At 32.4% G+C, this 19,403-nt stretch overlaps 1 protein-coding gene across 1 annotated transcript in view; it reads right to left on the bottom strand.

The window, feature by feature from the left end:
* LOC127728636 (sec1 family domain-containing protein 2-like) overlaps positions 1-15,050 on the bottom strand; it is a 49,914-nt gene extending 34,864 nt beyond the window's left edge. The window contains exons 1-5 of the mRNA XM_052236163.1: positions 14,945-15,050; positions 6,235-6,437; positions 5,694-5,930; positions 3,721-3,864; positions 1,974-2,051 (exon numbers count right to left, since the gene is read on the bottom strand). Coding sequence (XP_052092123.1) covers positions 1,974-2,051; positions 3,721-3,864; positions 5,694-5,930; positions 6,235-6,408 — 633 coding nt within the window. The 5' untranslated portion in view covers positions 6,409-6,437; positions 14,945-15,050. The remainder of the gene's footprint in view (positions 1-1,973; positions 2,052-3,720; positions 3,865-5,693; positions 5,931-6,234; positions 6,438-14,944) is intronic.
* Between the last annotated feature and the right edge of the window lie 4,353 nt (positions 15,051-19,403).

Raw genomic sequence — 19,403 nt, 5'->3', positions numbered from 1 at the left:
TGCTCAAAAATTAAAGATTAATGTGATTTTTTTGGCAGATTTTATATGACATGGCTTGTGTCACCCCTTTGCTCAATGTTCTTATAGCAAATCTTTTTCACTAAGGGCTATTCCAATTATGACTGTATGGGGAGGGAAAGGCACTTTTTATTTGAATAACATTTTAATTAATTTTTCCTTAACTTTAAGTTTTGATTGGGAAAATATGTGAAGTAGCCCATGCAATTTTTTGTTATTAATGTGCCTTCCCCCTCCCCTATACAGACATTTCTGGAATAGCCCTTATAATTGTGTCTTCACTTCATATGATTTCTTAATGTCTTGTATTATAGTTTCAAATATAATCCATTGAGAACATTTATTCAGTCATTCAAAAACTGGTAAAATTTATATTTAGAGGAAAACAGAGTTGCCTGAGGAAACTGTCAACCTACAGTAAGCAACTGACAAAATAAGGCTTGAAAAACAGTAAATTTTAAATCTAGGAAATAGGAACTATGTAGTGTCAGTTTATCAGTCTACACTCAATCCTGTTATTTTGTCCATTGGTTAGAGGGTACAAGTTAAATCGGCACCTATAGGATAAGTCAAATCGGCATCTGATTAAATAGGCACTTATTTTAATGTCATTTCTGCATTTTGTTGGTCAGTTAGGCACCAAATAATATTTTTCATCTGTTTTCTGCTTTTTTATTATTAAGAAAAAAATTGGGGTTGAATTTTATTTTGTTCAGTATATTGTTAAAAATAATCTTATTATTAAGAAGTAAATTGTTTGCAGTTTTTTTTAAACTCCTATGACTGATGTTTTGATTTGATTTGTTTCTTTTCAATTAATTAATTAATAACTTATATCAATTAAATCATTAACATTTTTGTTGTCTTAACTCTATACAGATAATTATTGATGTTTTTTCTTCAAAAACTGAAATAAAAAACAATGAAGCCATTACTCAAGCTGTTGTTTAATCATGAAAAAAATAAGACGCAATAAAAGGGAAAACTATGAGTCCCTGTCATCAATATCAACTGGTTAAAACATGCATAATAAATATCCAGTACCTTGAATACACATTTAGTTGCCCGAAGAAAATACGCAACAAAACAAAAAGAACTTTCTGGCCATCCCCCTTCTTTGAATATTTTAACCTTTTTGCTTAAAATACTAAAAACAATATATATTCAACACATATTGGACTAGGTGCCGAATTGAGTATACCGGGTGCCGATTTAACCAGGTTCTAAGTGACTAGAATTCATCAGATGTGGACTAATTTCACAGTGTTTCAATTTTCTTTATACTCCAGCGATTATACAATAAAATACATAAATGCACAAAAGTTTAAATCCATGTAAGGATACACTTTGCGAGCTTTCTTGTCTTTGCTTTACTGTAAAGCTGGCTAACGCTAAATGTAGTCACTGATCGTTCTCTTCATGTTTGAGTTTGTAACAAGCTGTCTAAAATATCTGCATCAACATCAATCTTGATTTGTACAGATTTTATCGCTTTGTTTCAAACGCTCAAATGATTTGAAACTGGTTTACGTTTACTATTGTATTATTTACGACTGGAGGACAACTCTGAACCAGTTAGTAGAAAAAAGATGTACGACAGATCCCGACTATGCAATTTTCGTGTATGTCATTTTTTTGTCAATAAATTAATAGCCAGCAAAAAAACACGCAATATGCAGCAGATCTTGTCAGTTGCCGGCTCTTATTGAGAACACTGACTATGAAGAATGTATTACTCACCTAGAATCTTTGCTCCATCTTTAGGACTAAGAATAACTTAAATTCCCTTACTCCTTTTGGTGTTCATAAATTACCTACTTCCATAACTAATTCCTTATGGCTGTTATATACATGTATCATAAAGCACAAAATAGACTATGTTACCTAAAACACAGAAACTAAAAGATGAACTTTAGAATTATAGAAACGAACCCCACAGCTGTAAATTAACTTACTTTGAACCAAATTTGTAGATTAGCTGGTAGACAGGTCATGTCAAGGTCATTTAAACATTCAAAATGTCTCTTCTCAATCTGTGAAAGTGAAACAATATTCCAAAATAGCATCATATACATATCAAACACTATTTTGATGAGTTATTAAACACCAAATGGCTTTTCACATATGTCCATGTCAAAGATCTAGGACATCTTCCACAAGATTTAGAAATACTACATTTGTACAAGAAAGCAAGAATACATTTTTTTAACCAATGATGGACCCTAAAGGAAAATAAATGGGAAATGTGTCCATGGGACACAGATGATGCCCCCGCTTGCATATAATGTTATAAAGGGATATAACTCAAGAACTGTAAAAGTGATGCTACCCAAATTTATACTTGATCTAAGTTTTGTGGTAATAAGCATTGTGTAAACGTTTCATAACATTTGGTTGAGGCAAACTAAAATAAGAGAACGGTAACAAAAAATTCAGCAATTTTTCCATTTGTAGAGGGGCATAACTCTAGAACACCAAAAGTGACGCCACCAAAATTCAAACTTGATCTGTGTTTTGTGGTAAGTAGCATTGTGTATAAGTTTCATAACATTTGGTTGAGGCAAACTAAAGTAAGAGAATGGAAACGAAAAATTCAGCAATTTTTCCATTTGTAGAGGGGTATAACTCTAGAACAGCAAAAGTGACGCCACCAAAATTCAAACTTGATCTGTGTTTTGTGGTTATTAGCATTGTGTATAAGTTTCATAACATTTGGTTGAGGCAAACTAAAGTTAAAGAACGGAAACGAAAAATTCAGCAAATTTTCAATTTATAAAGGGATATAACTCTAAAACGGTAAAAGTGACACCACCAAAATTCAAACTTAATCTGTGTTTTGTGGTAATCAGCATTGTGTATAAGTTTCATAACATTTGGTTGAGGCAAACTGAAGTAAGAGAACAGAAACAAAAAATTTAGCCATTTTTCCATTTGTAAAGGGGCATAACTCTAGAACAGTTAAAGTGACGCCACCAAATTCTAACTTGATCTGTGTTTTGTGGTAATAAGCATTGTGTATAAGTTTCATAACATCTGGTTGAGGCAAACTAAAGTTGGAGAACGGAAACCAATTTTGGGACGTACATACAGACGGACAAGGGTAAAACTTAATGCCCCCTCCGCTATGGCGGGGCCATGCATAAAAACACATGAGTTGGAAAATTACAAATAAAAAGTGAACTTGAAAAAATATGTCAGATATAACAAAACAGCTACATATTGTATAAAAGAAAGTACATGTATTACCAGACTCCAGCAGAAAATGTTGAATTATAATTAATAAGTCTGGGTTTTTATAAGTACAATCCCAATAAAATATTCTCATATGCATAATGTAAAACCAATTTTCTTTAAATTAGGAATAATGTTGAATAAATCTAACACTGAGAATATTCATTACAGAAGTGCCCTTCATAAAGGGTTACTGTATGGTCTTCTACAAATAAGCAGAACCCATACTGTATAGAAAGCACTTATTTTATCTTTTAACTTATACAACGTTACTTAGTTCTTCACTTTGCATGCATTTGTTCAACCATGGTTAAACAAATTACTGTACTTATTTTAAACAGTCATATTAATTTCTGACAAGTACCAAAAATTAGGAATAAAAGTTTTCAATCCATGCATACATGCAAATATTTATGTAAAATGCTTCTGAACTTTCTTAGAAAACTAGTTCATAGCTAATCATGAGCATACCTTTTTACTAGCATGTTGTATTCTCAGCTGTTTGACATCTGTTTTTATCAAGGGGAATAACTCTGTAAATGCTGGTGTTATAAATACATTATTGCTTATACAAGACATAAGAATAGGTATATGCTTTATTTCAACTGTGTAATTCTGAAAAATAAGCACATTTTAATGTAAAAAATAACTTGTACTATATTTGCACATTTGCTAACAATGAAACATACTCATAACATTAGTTATAATAACAACAAGTCCTACAAAATAACAAGATACCATTAAATTAGTTGTACTACTCATCTAAGTAATTCAACATTTGAAATTTTGAAAAACCTTTTACTCCTACTTGCAACAAGAATGCACACTTACACAATGTAGTCATGCCAAGCATATCTCCACTTGTAATTCAAGGTATAGAAAAAAATGCATAGGAATCTGTCTGATCTCAAAATGTACACACAAGTTACAACTCATGACTGCTGAACTGCTGACTAAATACAGTGTATGAGTAATTTTGTTCAGTAGTAAGGAAGAAATGTGTAATGAAATTTTTTAGTTCATTCTGAAAAATATTGAAAAATTCAAAGTATCAGCAAACAGGAATTAGGTATCTGACAGATCAGAGTAGTGCTAACATGTTAAGCTTATCATTATTGAGCTGCTGACCTATTATGAAGTTGTTCTGTTATGTTGCTTCTGAGAAAAAGGACAAAATATATTTTGACAACTTCTGGCCAATCATATTCTTACAAACTCTGTATGCATATGATACAATCTTGTCAACTTTCAAATGTTCAGTTTCTACTGGGATTGTAATAACAAGAGTGCACATGCTAAAATGTCTTGCCTGCTTTACTAACCATGATAGATTTCATGTTGATAGTCCTCACAATAAAGCTTTACTACAAGGGTCACATAAACTTAACATTATCAATGATCCATGAAAATGGGGTTAAGATCAGATGAACCAAGTCAGACAGACATGTACGTCTTACAATCATTCCATACACTAAATATAGTTGACCTATTGCTCATAGTATTCAAGCAACAGACCAAACTATGAAACCCTAATATTGACCAATGAACCATGAAAATGAGGTCAAGGTCAAATGAAAATGACCTGACAGACAAATAGAACTTATAATCATACCATGCAACAAATACAGTTGAGCTATTACTTATTAAATAAGAAAAACAGACCAAAACACAAAAACCTAACATTGACCAATGAACTGTGAACATGAGGTCAAGGTCAAATGAAACTTCCCAGACTGACACGTACAGCATAAAATCATTCCATACACCAAATATAGTTGAACTATTGTCTATAGTAGTAGAAAAACAGACCATAACAAAAAACATTGACCAATGAACCATGAAAATGAGGTCAAGGTCAGATGAAACCTGCTAAACACCTTACAATCATTCCATACACCAAATATAGTTGATCTACAGTATCTAAGAAACGGACCTAATCACTTAACTTTAACCTTGGTCACTGAACTATGAAATGAGGTTTAGGTCAAATGAAACCTGTCTAATGGACATTTAGACCTTGAAAGGAATCCATATACCAAATATAGTTATCTTATTACTCATAATGAGTGAGAAATTCACATGACATAAAAACAACACTTTTTTTCAAGCAGTTGCTGAACCATGTAAATGAGGCCAAGGACAAAGGACATATGACAGATAGAAGCATGAAGCCTGCAGGTCTTCTACTCTCTGAAATATAAAGGTTTATACATATAGTTTACGCCGCCACCACCACCGCCACCACCACCGCCACCGCCGAATTGTAATCTCTATGTCTTGCATACTGCTACAAAAACTTGTCAACTAACTGTCTCTAATTTTCAGTATTGAAGATCCCAATGACTATTTGACCTTAAAAAGACAACAGCCGGATCCTTTCCAAAAAACTCTCTACACTATTAAACATAATTATCAGGTTTTGAAAGAATATTTATACTGTATACCATATTTCCCATCCATTCTAAGAGATCTTCTTCAAATGCATCAAAAATGGAATGTGTGTCACCATCATAGCTTCCTGATTTTTTGAAGAGATGCATTCTGGGAGTCACTGCTGTTATAATGATGACATACTGAAGCTGACTAGCCTGAATTATATCTTGGATTATTTCCCTTGTTATAGCTTCTTCTAAGCAGCTACTTGTAATAAATACAGCTTTCTTTTGATGCCTCTGGGCACTCTGTGAAAAAATAAATGAAACCTAGTTTAACATGCTGAATATATGTATTTTTAGATATATAATATTGTAATTTTAGAAAAAATCCTTATTATAATATATTCTTAACATGAAGATTGGCAAAGTAAAACCTTGGAATTCATGTTCAATTTGCATAGGTATACCTACAATAAAATAAGAAAATGACCTAACAAGACAAGACACTTAATAGAGTTGACCTTGATAGCAGGTTTGACTTATGTTAGCCATTGTTTTATGACTGATTTATGTATAATTATAATCAAATAAAATATTATATTATGTTAACCTCAAAAGATGAAAATTCTCTAACATCAACAGCTCCTGCGTCTGTAAAGGCAGACAACCCACCATTCCAATGGAGGACTTCTGCGCATGCATTGTCTATAAATACAACAGCCTTGTTTACATCTATAAATACTTCCTTCCAGACTTCACTTGATACCATTGATATCGTCTTCATTCCTCTTTCATTAATATACAGTGATATACCTGTAATGGAAATACTAAATGTATGAAAAAATATACAGTATCTAAGGTTTATCATAATTGTTTGCCAAACATTGTGGGAAAACAGATGTGCTTCGAACTAAGGGATTGTTCATTAGTATTTTTAATATTAAATCAATAACTGGCATAATTAGACATCATGATAAAAATCTAAAGAACATAATGGCAATGATAAAATCACTAGGATTTCTTCTTAATTTATTATTGTAAAAATTAAGCAGTCAATCACCAGTAAACATAAAATATGTAAAATACATAGATCTATAATTTAATGTATTGGCACTTCACCAGGTCACCATTGTCTTTCAATGAATTTTTCTATAATCTTTAAACTTAAAAAAATATTTATCACAGTGGGAAAAAAATCTACTTCAACAAGTTTAGCATGAATCCAGGTCAAAATATGGCATTCTCATGATAGCATAAAACAATTGCCTTGAAATACTCTTGATGATGGAGAGCAGGTCCTTGTTTGGCCCTCCACCTTTTTTTCTTCTATTCCTAGTGTATTTAAAGGAGAAACTGGATCCCAACTGGTTAATCTTTTATTGAGTGTATCTGGGTTTTTTTTTAAGTGGGCTGAATAAAAAATAAATTAATATTCAAGAATTATATCCCACTTGATGTTCTGTCTCTTCATTCACTTTACACAAGGTCTTATTCCTTGAACTGAGTATGCTTAAAATATTTGTCAGTGGGTGTTACAATCAATTAATTTTTTATCCTGTTGTTGGAAAAGGGGGAAATACCTTCATAATTATCTTTTTACAACTTCTACGCACTGTTGGTTCACAAACTCATTTTTTTGGCCCTAAAAATCTGAAAAGTTTTAACTGCAATAATGTTGTAAAAATATGATGAAAACATATGTTTAAATTATTTGAAATTATATGTATTTTCAGTGTTTCAGAATATTTCAACATCTTATGTTAGAATACAGGGTTGTGGTATATCAATGTTTGTGTTTATTACAATTTAATATTTTTTCCAAGACTATAAATAAAATGTTGTCCATGAAAATGTCAAGTATTTAAAACAATTCAACAGATACATTAACTGGCTTCAATTTACTATTTTACATTTCCTGTAAATCGTCTACTGTCTGGTCAGATTATAACACCTAAAACTTGAAAAATGAAGTGTTTTTTTTTAATAATATGTCATTTATAAATTATTTACCATTGAAAGTTACAAATATCTTTAAAATAAACTGTTAACACAGAGATCATGGAGATATGTCTTGCCTTTTTGTTATTTTCATTGTAAAATGCAAATGTTGAAATTAAAATAGCAATACTTTAACATGTAAGTTATGCAAAATATCCAAAAGTCAGTGAACCATGACTGAAGGTACTGGGCCAAACAATCTCCATGGAAATGAGATGTGCCAATGCTAGTAAATATCACTGACCTACCACTAGTTCCCCAATAACTGACCTAATCACAAACTAATACATGTAAACTAAGCAAAATTTTCAAAGTCAATAGACCACGACTGAGGGGGGCGGGCCAAACAATCTCCATGGAAATGAGATTTGCCAATGTTAATACAACTGAATACCTAATAACACTGACCTACTACTAGTGGTTCCCTATAAACTGACCTACATATAATCACAAACTAATACATGTAAACTATGCAAAAGTTTCAAAGTCAATAGACCATGACTGAGGGGGTGGGGCCAAAAAATTTCCATGGAAATGAGATGTGCCAATGCTAATACAACTGCATACTAAATATTATTGATCTACCACCAGTAGTTCCCTATAAACCTGCCTAATCACCAACTAATACATTGTTGATGATGCGGCCGACACCAGAAATAGCATACCTATGTCTGGCTTCTCGACTCTGTCAAGACGAGACAATACGAGAAAAGAAATAAAATTCTACTAAAAATTTGTACATAAATGACCATCATTTCCTGTTAGAGTTGTGCCTTTTTTTCCTACATTTTATGATTTATCAAATGTGTGACTATTTTACATGTGACCCTTTTTCCTGCGACATTTTTTTCCATTTATTTTTAGTGAGGTCATAAAAATAGATAAATTTTGTCAAAACCAAATTTTTTGCATTATTAATTTGTCAAAGTTTATGACAGTTTTCTAAAAAAGATAACAGTGGCGCCATCCCTTGCACATTAATATTTTTGCTGAAATATTCTTTATATATACATGTACCATATTTTTTATATTTCAACCAAAATTTTAATGGGCAAGGGGAGAACAACATAAAAAGTATGAAATCATGAAAAAGGTAAAAAAAAGTTGACAAATTTTTAGAATCAAAGCACTGTAAGCGCTGTAGGCAGTTAACCAAAAACCAAGGCAAACATAATTATGAAAACTGTGGCTATGTTGCTTCATTTTTTTTAAGATTTAAAAGAACAAACATTAAACATTCATATATTGTGCATTTATGTTCATTTTATGAATTAATTATTAAGGCAAATAATTCATATTTTATCAAGGTTTTCAAAAGCAACGCATATATCAAGTATATTTTTAATGGTCATGTGTCTGCAGTGGTACAAGTTCGAAATGATTGCAGTTGTTCTAGTTGATAGTTAACGTTGGTTATTAGTTGACTGTTAGTAGTTCAAGTTGACTTAGTACCAGCTTGTAATAGTATGCATGGACTTGCTTCCCTGGAAAGAAAACTGAGTTTGTGTTCTACAGTGCAAAAGTTATGAGACACAAATCAGACAAATGTTTACTACTACGGGGATCAAAGGTGAGGTCTGACTGACCTGCCCATAGTAAATGTAAATGACCCCCGCCTTCACCCCAAGTCCATGATGTCTAAGTTTGGAATAAAATGACAGATGATTATAATAAAGTTGGTCAAACATTCTTGGGCTTGAAAGATATGTTTTCTTTAAAATGAGCCATATTAAAATGAATTTTTTTATAGAACCAGAAATTATTCAAAATATAATTAAGGTAAATTCTTTAAACCTACTCATTTTTTGCATCAATAAAATTTTATAATAAACAAGAAATAATTGTAACAGAATGCTGTTAAGAAGTCTCCCAAACAAAGCTCCCATAATTATTCATTCCCATGGTCGCCTGACATTGGGCAAAGTCTAGTACACATTGATTAGGTCTAGTAAAGTGATATGCATATGTGATGCCTATGAGATTGACCTTGTATGTCATTCAAATCTGTTTGAAATGACGAACAGGAATGAATATGGTTTAGGAGTTGGTATCTCAAACTTTTACAAGTTCTTAAAACACACACAAGAGGGGATGGGGTGACCTTAGGGACTACCCCTATATTTCATTTGATTTTTTATGTTGTCCCATACATGAATATATATATGGTTTAGGGGTGGGGATCTCGGCCGTTATCAAGTTTTCAAACAGGAGGGGGTGGGGTGACCCCAGTGACTTCCCCTATATTTCATTTGATTGGTTATATTGCCAAATACATGAGTATATATGGTTTAGGGGTGGGGATCTCATCTGTTTCCAAGTTATCAAACAGGACAATATTTCATTTCATAAGTTCTGCTGTCCCATACATGAATATATATGGTTTAATTTAGAGGTCGTGATCTCGACTGTTTCCAAGTTCTCAAACAGGAGGTGTGGGGTGACTGCAGGGACTCCCCTATATTTCATTTGATTTGTTATATAGTCCCATACATGAATATATATGGTTTCGGGGTGAGGATCTTGACCGTTTCCAAGTTCTCAAACAGGATGGTTTACAGTGACCATAGGAGCTGCCTCTATATTTCATTTGATTTGTTATATTGTCCCATACATGAATATATATGGTTTAGGGTGGGGATCTCGACTGTTTTCAAATTCTCAAACAGGAAGGGGTAGAGTGGCCCCAAGCACTCAACCTATATTTCATATGATTTGTTATATTGTCCCATACATGAATATATATGGTTAAGGGGTGGGGATCTCGACCGTTTCCAATTTCTCAAACAGGAGGGGTGGGGTGACCCCCAAGGACTCCCCCTATATTTCATTTCATTTGTTATATTGTCACATACATGAATATGTATGGTTTATGGGATCATTATTTTTTGTATGCTCCAATGAACAAATTATGTCTTTAAGAGAAAGGTATATACCTACATATTACACACAAAATCCTTCCCAATTGAAACTTACTGGTCTATTATCACACTGTAACGTGCCACTGCTAACAAAAGTGTGCATGTTTCTAAAACATATTGAAAAAATATTTTCATAATACAAAGCATGTTACAATAACTTCATATCCACGTTGCAATTAAGAATTTTGCAAACAAATCAACCAAATATGGTTTATTTCAATTTTATTGTATGATATCACTTATTTATTTATTGTGTGTCTTGCTTGTAAATGTATAAGTATATATGTAATTGTTAATGTATAATTGTTATCCTCTTGTAGCACCATACGTGTGCTTAAGTCAGTTTAAATAAATTATCTTGTCTTGTCTTGGGATCTTGACCGTTTCCAAATTCTCAAACAGGAGGGGTGGGGTGACCGCAGGGACTCCCTCTATATTTCATTTGATTTATTATATTGTCCCATACATGAATATATTTGGTTTAGGGGTTGGGATCTCGACCATTTCAAAGTTCCCAAACAGGAGGGTTGGGGTGACCCCAGGGACTCCCCTGTATTTCATTTGATTAGTTATATTGTCCCATACATGAATATATATGGTTTAGGGGTGGGGATCTCGACTGTTTCCAAGTTCTCAAACAGGAGGGTGGGGTAACCCTAGGGACTTCCCCCTATATTTCATTTGATTAGTTATATAGTCCCATACATGAATATATATGGTTTAGGGGTGGGGATCTCATCCGTTTCAAAGTTATCAAACAGGAGGGGGTAGAGTGACCCAAAGGATTCCACCTATATATCATATGATTTGCTTACATTCAGGTATCATATAATCTAGTTGCACTATTTGTGAAAACAAAGTAAGAAACTTCCAGCTATTTTAACTGACCCTTCAAAATTGAGAAAAAAATTGCAGTAATATGTTTACACTTTAAAAGCATCTTACATGCATTATCAACATTTATCACTGATAAAGAAGATTTATACTGTCACCAGGAACATATATATTGTTAGATATACTGTTCCCAGCTGTCACATTGTATTGGATTTTGACATTAAAATTTGTCAAAAAGTAATTTTGAGTTTCTGTATCAACTATTTTTTGCTTTTTCTTTCTTTTACATATATCTTTTGGTTTCCATTTCTAGTGTTTATATTTATTTACCATGCATAGATGTATTTTGTCACTTGCCTGAAATTGTTTTTTTGTAGTTGATCATCAAAACCCGGAATTACCCTTATCCGCTTCCGGAATCGGACCCGATATTGTAATTGTCTACACGGCATCCATTGTTTTTCAATGTTGTCTTTGTCAGTCAGATACGATTTTACTCGAATTTACACATTACTTGTCGGCGATTATCTGTATAAAGCTAGCGGTTGAACAAAATGAACATCGCTGTCATGAATAATAAAGATGAAAATACGTTTTGAGATCGTTTATTTAGAGACTTTGGTAAAAAGGTTTGCAAAGTTATTTTTAATTTCTTTCAAGTGAAAGGTCCGTCGGGCGTAGCTAGTAACCAAGTCGAGAGTCCGATTGCAAAAGTGGAAGGTCGCGGACCTCGGACCACCGCTAATTTGAACCCCTGCCTCCAAATTGAAAAGATACGAAAATTTCGTCTTCTAATTTGAAATTGCCGCCAACAGCATGAACAGTTGAACTTATTAATAGACTACTGACGTAGTTGTACCACGTATTGACGACAAACAATATTCCTACGACTTTTGCCATTTGGGAAATCTAAACTACTTGTCTTTAAAGATTTTCGGCGATTAAATATTTCATACAATTGTTCTTGGACATCTTAGCCAAAAGCACAGGGGATAATAAACTACATAAGGATTCCTAATGTGCTCTACTTCCTATGTGCAACTTCAAAACTTTTGGGTGGTTCGACGATCATTTAAGGTTTTTTCTGGTCATATTTTTGTAATCCAGAATTAAAAGTATGAAAAAACTATTCAATTAGTTATAAATAACATTATATCCAGCTAGATAATAACAATGGCACGTATTTCAGCATTTATTGGGTAGAACACAAATCTAGGGTGCTCGCATAAGGCAGCTTAACTGCCTAAAAATGGACTAAAATGAAACATGTATTTCAGGCTAATATATTTATAAATATGAAGCAGACATACAATTTTTCTTATTAAAATTTCAAACATAATAAATTTAGCTTTACATACATTTTGCACACCTTAGATTTACTCATACAATTGAAGTTTAAGAAATTCACCTTTACAGGAGCCGTTAATAGATGCTGCTGGCTCTAGTCTGAATCCGGGTCCGTTTGGCCTAGTACCTGTTCGTCCTTATACCTTTTCGCCCAAGGCCCTAATCCTTATTGTAAATTTAAAATTTTTAATAGAGTATCTTAGAGAGTGTTGAAAATTTCAAATATTTATGTTGTTTTTTCAGAAAATTATGTTTCTTTGATATGAACTGAAGTGAAGTATTTTTAAATATATATCAACTCAAGAACAAGTATATTGATACATCTATCATGTCTATAGTTCTTGCTTTAATAATAATATGCTTGTAATGATGGTGGAAATTTATTGTATTATATAAACCATAGTTAATGGAATAATGAAGAGATACAATAATCAACTTGCATGTATAACAGATTTGTCAAACACAATTGAGATCATAGAAGCCAAGCTGTGAAAATATATTCCCTTTCATGTCTTACAATTCACACATGCATTGTTTTTACTCATTCCAAGCTGACTAGTTTACTTTTAAAAAAAGTGGAATACATGTGACAGAGTTGTCAAGTCACAACTGGAGATTTGAAAATTTTCAGCTGGAGTTTGGGCCTCATGACTGGAGATATTTTATCGACATATTTATCGCCGTTTTCAGTGTTCATTTTGATGATAAAGCTACATATTTCCCCTTTTTTAACATAACAGTTTAACTATTAATGTATTCTCTCTGTATTGTAACCATGTGAAATATTTGTCAATACTCAGCTATACTATCTGTATGTGATTTTATTCCTTTCCTCATCGTCTTATATTTATTTATGTGTTTTTAATTATATATATAAGTGTTATTCCATTTTTCTAGCTAATTCTGATTTAGCCAGTTTTAGCATAAACACTCACAGAATTATCAAATAAGGTCAATACATATCTTATTAATTTCAATTTAAGCATTGAAAAGAAGTATAGATTTCTCAAATAATTTTCAAAATAATATTTTCTTTTTTTTCCTAAGAGTAAGACATTTAAAATCATTTAATTACCATCCTTATATGATTCTGTGTTTAATTTGTATTTCATTCATATTCTTTTATCAATTTACATTCTTTTAATTTAAGGAGGGTAACTTAAAACATGAAACAACAAGGGAAGTACATGTAACCCAAAATTTCTTTGAAGTGTTTTCAAATACACACAACTTATATTACATAACAGCAGTTAGCCTGAGGTAAAAATCGTTGATTAATGGTATGTTTGACATACTAGTTCTTTGATTTACAGGTAAAAATTACCTTCATTAGTGACACACAAACGTAATTAATGTTGACATCGATGGTAATAAAAAGTAGAGACTGGCAAAATTTTTTGGGGTTGAAATTATGAAAAAACGGAAGATTTGAATTATCAACAAGAAGTACGGAAGAGGGCTTAAAAATCGGAAGATTTTGACTCCCGCCGGAAGAATCACATTTTAAAATGGTATTTCTATTATCAAACCACCAAAGACAATAAGTTCAGCAATCAGTGAGATCAAAGACGTCATAATTATATCTAATCAACATTCTAAATTACAATCAACAGTAGATAATAATAATTTACAAATGTATCCTTGTCTGATGGGTTTTCCTGCTATTATTAAGAATGCATTGTGACCTCACAATTTCCATTGAAAAAGCATGCATACATGTAGTACGAATTCATATGACGTACGAAAACATATGATCTGACCATAAGGCATAACCATGATAACAATGAAGCCAATAATTTTTCGGAAACAAAAAGTAATTAATTTTGAATTATTTCAATGATATAACTTGAATTTTAAGATAATTATATGTATTTTCATTAACCAAATAAATAACTGCATAGGTATAATACAAAAAATAAATAAGGCAAACAAACCCAGGGCGAACGGACTCTTTGGGCGAACAAACCCAGGGTGAACATGTAATTAGGGCAAATGGACCCTCTAGTTTACTCATTTGACTGTTTCTACACCTGATGACAGTCTTCGGATGCACGGGGCCTGAGGCTGAGACTACTATATAACATATATAATATATGTTATAGTAGTCTCAGACGGGACCAACTATTTGAAAATCCAAAATCTACAAACATTGTGCCTCTGGAAGTTGGAACTCTTGTATGATTCATTTATAAGTTTCACAGTCAAAATGAAACTAAAACTTACCAAGGAATTATAGTAAGACAAATAGCCTTTCTCTTTGGTCTCTGACGTTTCAAAAGGAGAGGAAATGATGTGGGGAAATAAACAAGTTAGCCATTCTGTATCTGTATCTGTATTAGGAAATCCCTCCTTTAAAGGAGCACTTCGTTATGAATAAGTTTTTCAAGAAGTCTATATACACTTGGTTTGGGAATATAAGAGATAAAAATAAATAAATATACGCCCAGTTGGGTGTACATTGGCTACAGTCGCTGACCTTTACGCTTGCTGGACGAAAAGGTCTTTAAGAGTTCATTTCTTTGAGCATGGATAGCTCGATAGAACGTAAAATATTAGAATGGAAATTGGAAATTAGTTCAAATTTTGATAACTCTTTTATTTGTCGTATAAATAAAATTTTGCAAAAATATCAATTGCCAAAAGCAGAAGAAATTATGGAACATCCTCCATCAAAATATATGTGGAAAAAACAATTGAAAACATCAATAAATGAATACTGGTCTTCAATTTGGACAATAGAATGTAACACAAAGTCAACACTTAGACATTTATCTCTTCAAAAAAATCCGGTCAATAATCCACATAACATTTGGAAATGTGTTAGAAATAACCAATATGACATAAAAAAGGCAGAATTCAAATGTAAGCTAGTAACTGGTACCTACATGCTCCAAAGTACTAGGGCAAAATTTAGTAAAAATGCTATTCAACCAAATTGCAAGCTATGCAATGAATCTGAAGAAACCTTGGAACATTTCCTACTACATTGCTTAAGTCTATCTGATGTTAGGCAGCGATATATGGATAAATTATTCAAAATGCTACGAGAAATAGAAAGGGGTGGTACAACAAATGTTATTAATAATGAACTATTACTCAAAATTATATTAGACTGCTCAGCACTAGACATAATGAGTAATCAACCAATAGACAAGTTGCTAGATATAGAAAGGAAGACACAAGATGTATGCTACCATTTACACATGAAGCGTACACAACTTTTATGTGATATCAAGTGACATGAAAATATAACAGTAATATTAAATATAGTCTGAACAGTCTGCATGGGATGCCAAGCTAACTGGTTCAGTCTATAAATATCAGCATAAAAGATAATGCTATATAATTTTAACATTTGCCTTGGCAGGGCACCTATTGACTAGAAATCATTAGGTTGTAAAAATTTTTATTTATTCATATTGGTGAATCAAAGTGCCGTAATTTGTGATGTGTGAATAATATTTTTTTTTTTTTTTTTTTTTTTTTTATTAATATCTTTTAATAAATCATCAAAGACATTATAAACTTTTATTTTATTCACTTTAACTAACTAATTTTATTTTTAAATTATATTTTTCATATCGTAAATATAAAAATATGCGCTAGAATGCATCTTGCTTTTGAGAACCAGCTTTGAGAGTTGAAACCAGACACAAGTAGTTGCCGTTCAGCTAGATGCTTTTCTATTGAGGATTCCATTCCACATATTTTATTGTAGATATTTATGACAGCTTTATGTATAGTTCCTTGTATTGGAATGACTCCTGTCATAGTATAGACAGCTGCATTTTTCATGAATACTGTAGTTTTCGACTGTACTTATCATTGTCTGGAGATCTGTAGGTGAGTTTGCAACCAGGGCAACATCATTAGCACAGGTTGGTGAACCACAATATATATTCCCAATGTAAGAACCAAGACCGCTATTTTCCAGTTGGTCTAGAATGTCATTTATATATACTTTATAGAGTTCGGTGCTGAGTATTTCACCTTGTCGTACTCCTTAGTGAACAGGGAATGAATTTGATATTAAACCATTCCATTTGACGGAGGTTATGACATAAGTACTAAGTTGGCGTATTAAGAGCCAGAGTGTTCCACCTACTCCTGATAAGAAGAGTTCTCTATCTGTATCTGTATCTGTATCTATATCTGTATTAGGAAATCCCTCCTTCAAAGGAGCACTTCGTTATGAATAAGTTTTTCAAGAAGTCCATATACACTTGGTTTGGGAATATAAGAGATAAAAAAACAAATAAACATTTCTGTTGTATTATTCCTCCACTGTCTTGGAGAACCGTTGCATTGATTGGTGATCGCTTTATACATAGATATACTAGCTATTATGTCTATGCTTTACACAACGGAATATAAAATCTACTTTATGAAATGAAACACCATCCAATAGCAAATAATAAAAGAACTACATGTATTTCTTTGATATTAATAATCAATGATTTTGTTATATACTTGTCAAAAAGAAAACAGTGCGTTAAATTGGTCAAAACATAAGTAATTTGATAGATAGTTTTAAAGATGTGCTTCAAGGGTCCGTCCTTGACCCCATATTATTTAATATTTTTATTAATGATTAATGATGTATTTTTGTTAGTAAATAATGCAGATGATAACAGACAAGTCTTCAGAAAAGGTTTTCTTCTTCTTTGCAGATAGTTACATAGTGTAAACTCAATACGTTTGATCCATATCATTTCAATTTTAGCTCATAAAATTTTTAAATGACTTGAGAAATCAGCGTATAGTAAAAGAGTATTCCTGGTAATGGAAATGATATGGATCAATCGTATTCTATCACTTCAATTTACTAGGAGCACGATCGTATCAATCGTATTGCATTGATATGATCGTGCCCCACAGTTGATCAACTCAATCAATTCTATTACTTCAATTTACTAGGGGCACGATCGTATCAATCGTAATCAGTCGATACGATTGTGCCACGTTTGATCAACTCAATCGATTCTATTACTTCCATTTACTAGGAACACGATCGCATTCAATCGATTCTATTACCTTCTTGTTTGAAATGAAATAGAATGAAATAGTTGAGTCGTTTTTTCTGTTTCTGTATTTCATTTTATATTGAAGAGTTAATTGATCTTAATTGCATCGGCAGCTGATGTTTGGAAGAGTTGATTGAATCGACAGCCGATGTTCAGTCGTGATCGATCTTTATAATCGTTACGATCGTGCCTTCCATATTATTTTGAAGAGTTGATTGAATCGACAGCTAATGTTCAGTTATTATCAATTGTGTCTCTACTTCAGTTAGATGAGTTGATTGTAAAGACATCTAATATACAACTGTAACAATTGAGTCTCCTTTAAATTTGTCATTTTGATGTGTTGATTGATTCGGCAGCAGATGTTAAATCGTTATCGATCGTGTCATTCGTGATGATTGAAAGTCCTTTCAAATTTTGATGAATTGATGATTTGAATGAATAGACAACAGTTCAACTGTTAATATTGAGAAGTACAATTTGATTTCGGAATGCCTTGCGACTGCTTGCGGCCAATCACAAGTACGGATTCTTATAAACATACACCTTATGTAATTACAAAATGAATTTGTAAGGGAAGACCACGTCTAATCATTTTTATCTACTTATTATCAACGATTTTGTTATAACCATATCATTTGTAATTGATTGTTTTAAGTTCAATATTTTGTTTATTATTAAATATGACGATAACCCCCCTGCTTAGCAATGTAAGCCGTCGTTGGCTTTATTTTAAAGTATCTTTTATATTTGATATACCGTATCACGATGGGAAATGGTAACAGACTTTTCGGATTTTTTTCTTCCATTCCAGACTAAACGTGTCAATCAGCAACGGACTTTTCGTGTTATAAAAAAATGACGCCGTATCAGAAATTGGACTTGGGAGAAATAAGAAGTTGTAAGTCTCATTAAAAATGTGTTCACGGAATGTCCCAATAGTATCTCTGTTTATTATTTCTATTCATTAAATGCCTTCAAATAGCTTCAAAAAGATCTACATAAACACAAGAAAAGACCGAATCAGCCCGAGGTAGTCCTATTTTTCAAGAAATGTTTTGATCCACCTTATCGATTGGTTGGTATTTCTTTGACACAAAACGTACGGGTATGAGTTATGCTCGTTGTTCATGTTGTCGAAGGCCGTTTTTTTTTACCTAACTTAATTTAATTGTCCTTGGTCACAGGTGAATAGTTTAAAAGAGAACGAATGATGTATGATTTGCCTATGTAAATATTTTCATGTTTTCTATATATACACCGTGCTATGGTGTCCCACGGTCCAAACAGCTAGGTCCCCAAAAGTCCGACGGCCCAAACAAATTCCAAACAGTCCCTCGGCTCAAACATGTTCCCAATGATGCCATCAGACGTCAGAAAAAAATCGGAATTTTAACCAGACGTGTTATCGAATGCACAAAATGTAAATTAAGTATCCGTCTTTAGATAAGACTGTTGGAATAAAAGATTAATGGAAGACCAAATTGTGCGTAATTGTGTTAAAATAGCTTTTCCGTTCATTCATATTATCTGTTATGAATGTTCAATGAGCCACTCTGCTCTATTATTCTCAGCAATTATCTGGAGTAATAGGACGCAATGACGACATTTGCAAATATTTTCATTAAGAATTAGTTTATCAGCCAATATCCTTGTTC

This window comes from Mytilus californianus, unplaced genomic scaffold, assembly GCF_021869535.1.
Source record: "Mytilus californianus isolate M0D057914Y unplaced genomic scaffold, xbMytCali1.0.p SCAF_2, whole genome shotgun sequence".
Taxonomy (NCBI): Eukaryota; Metazoa; Mollusca; class Bivalvia; order Mytilida; family Mytilidae; genus Mytilus; species Mytilus californianus.
Note: the sequence above shows the minus strand (reverse complement) of the source record. Positions and strands in the feature narration are given on the sequence as shown.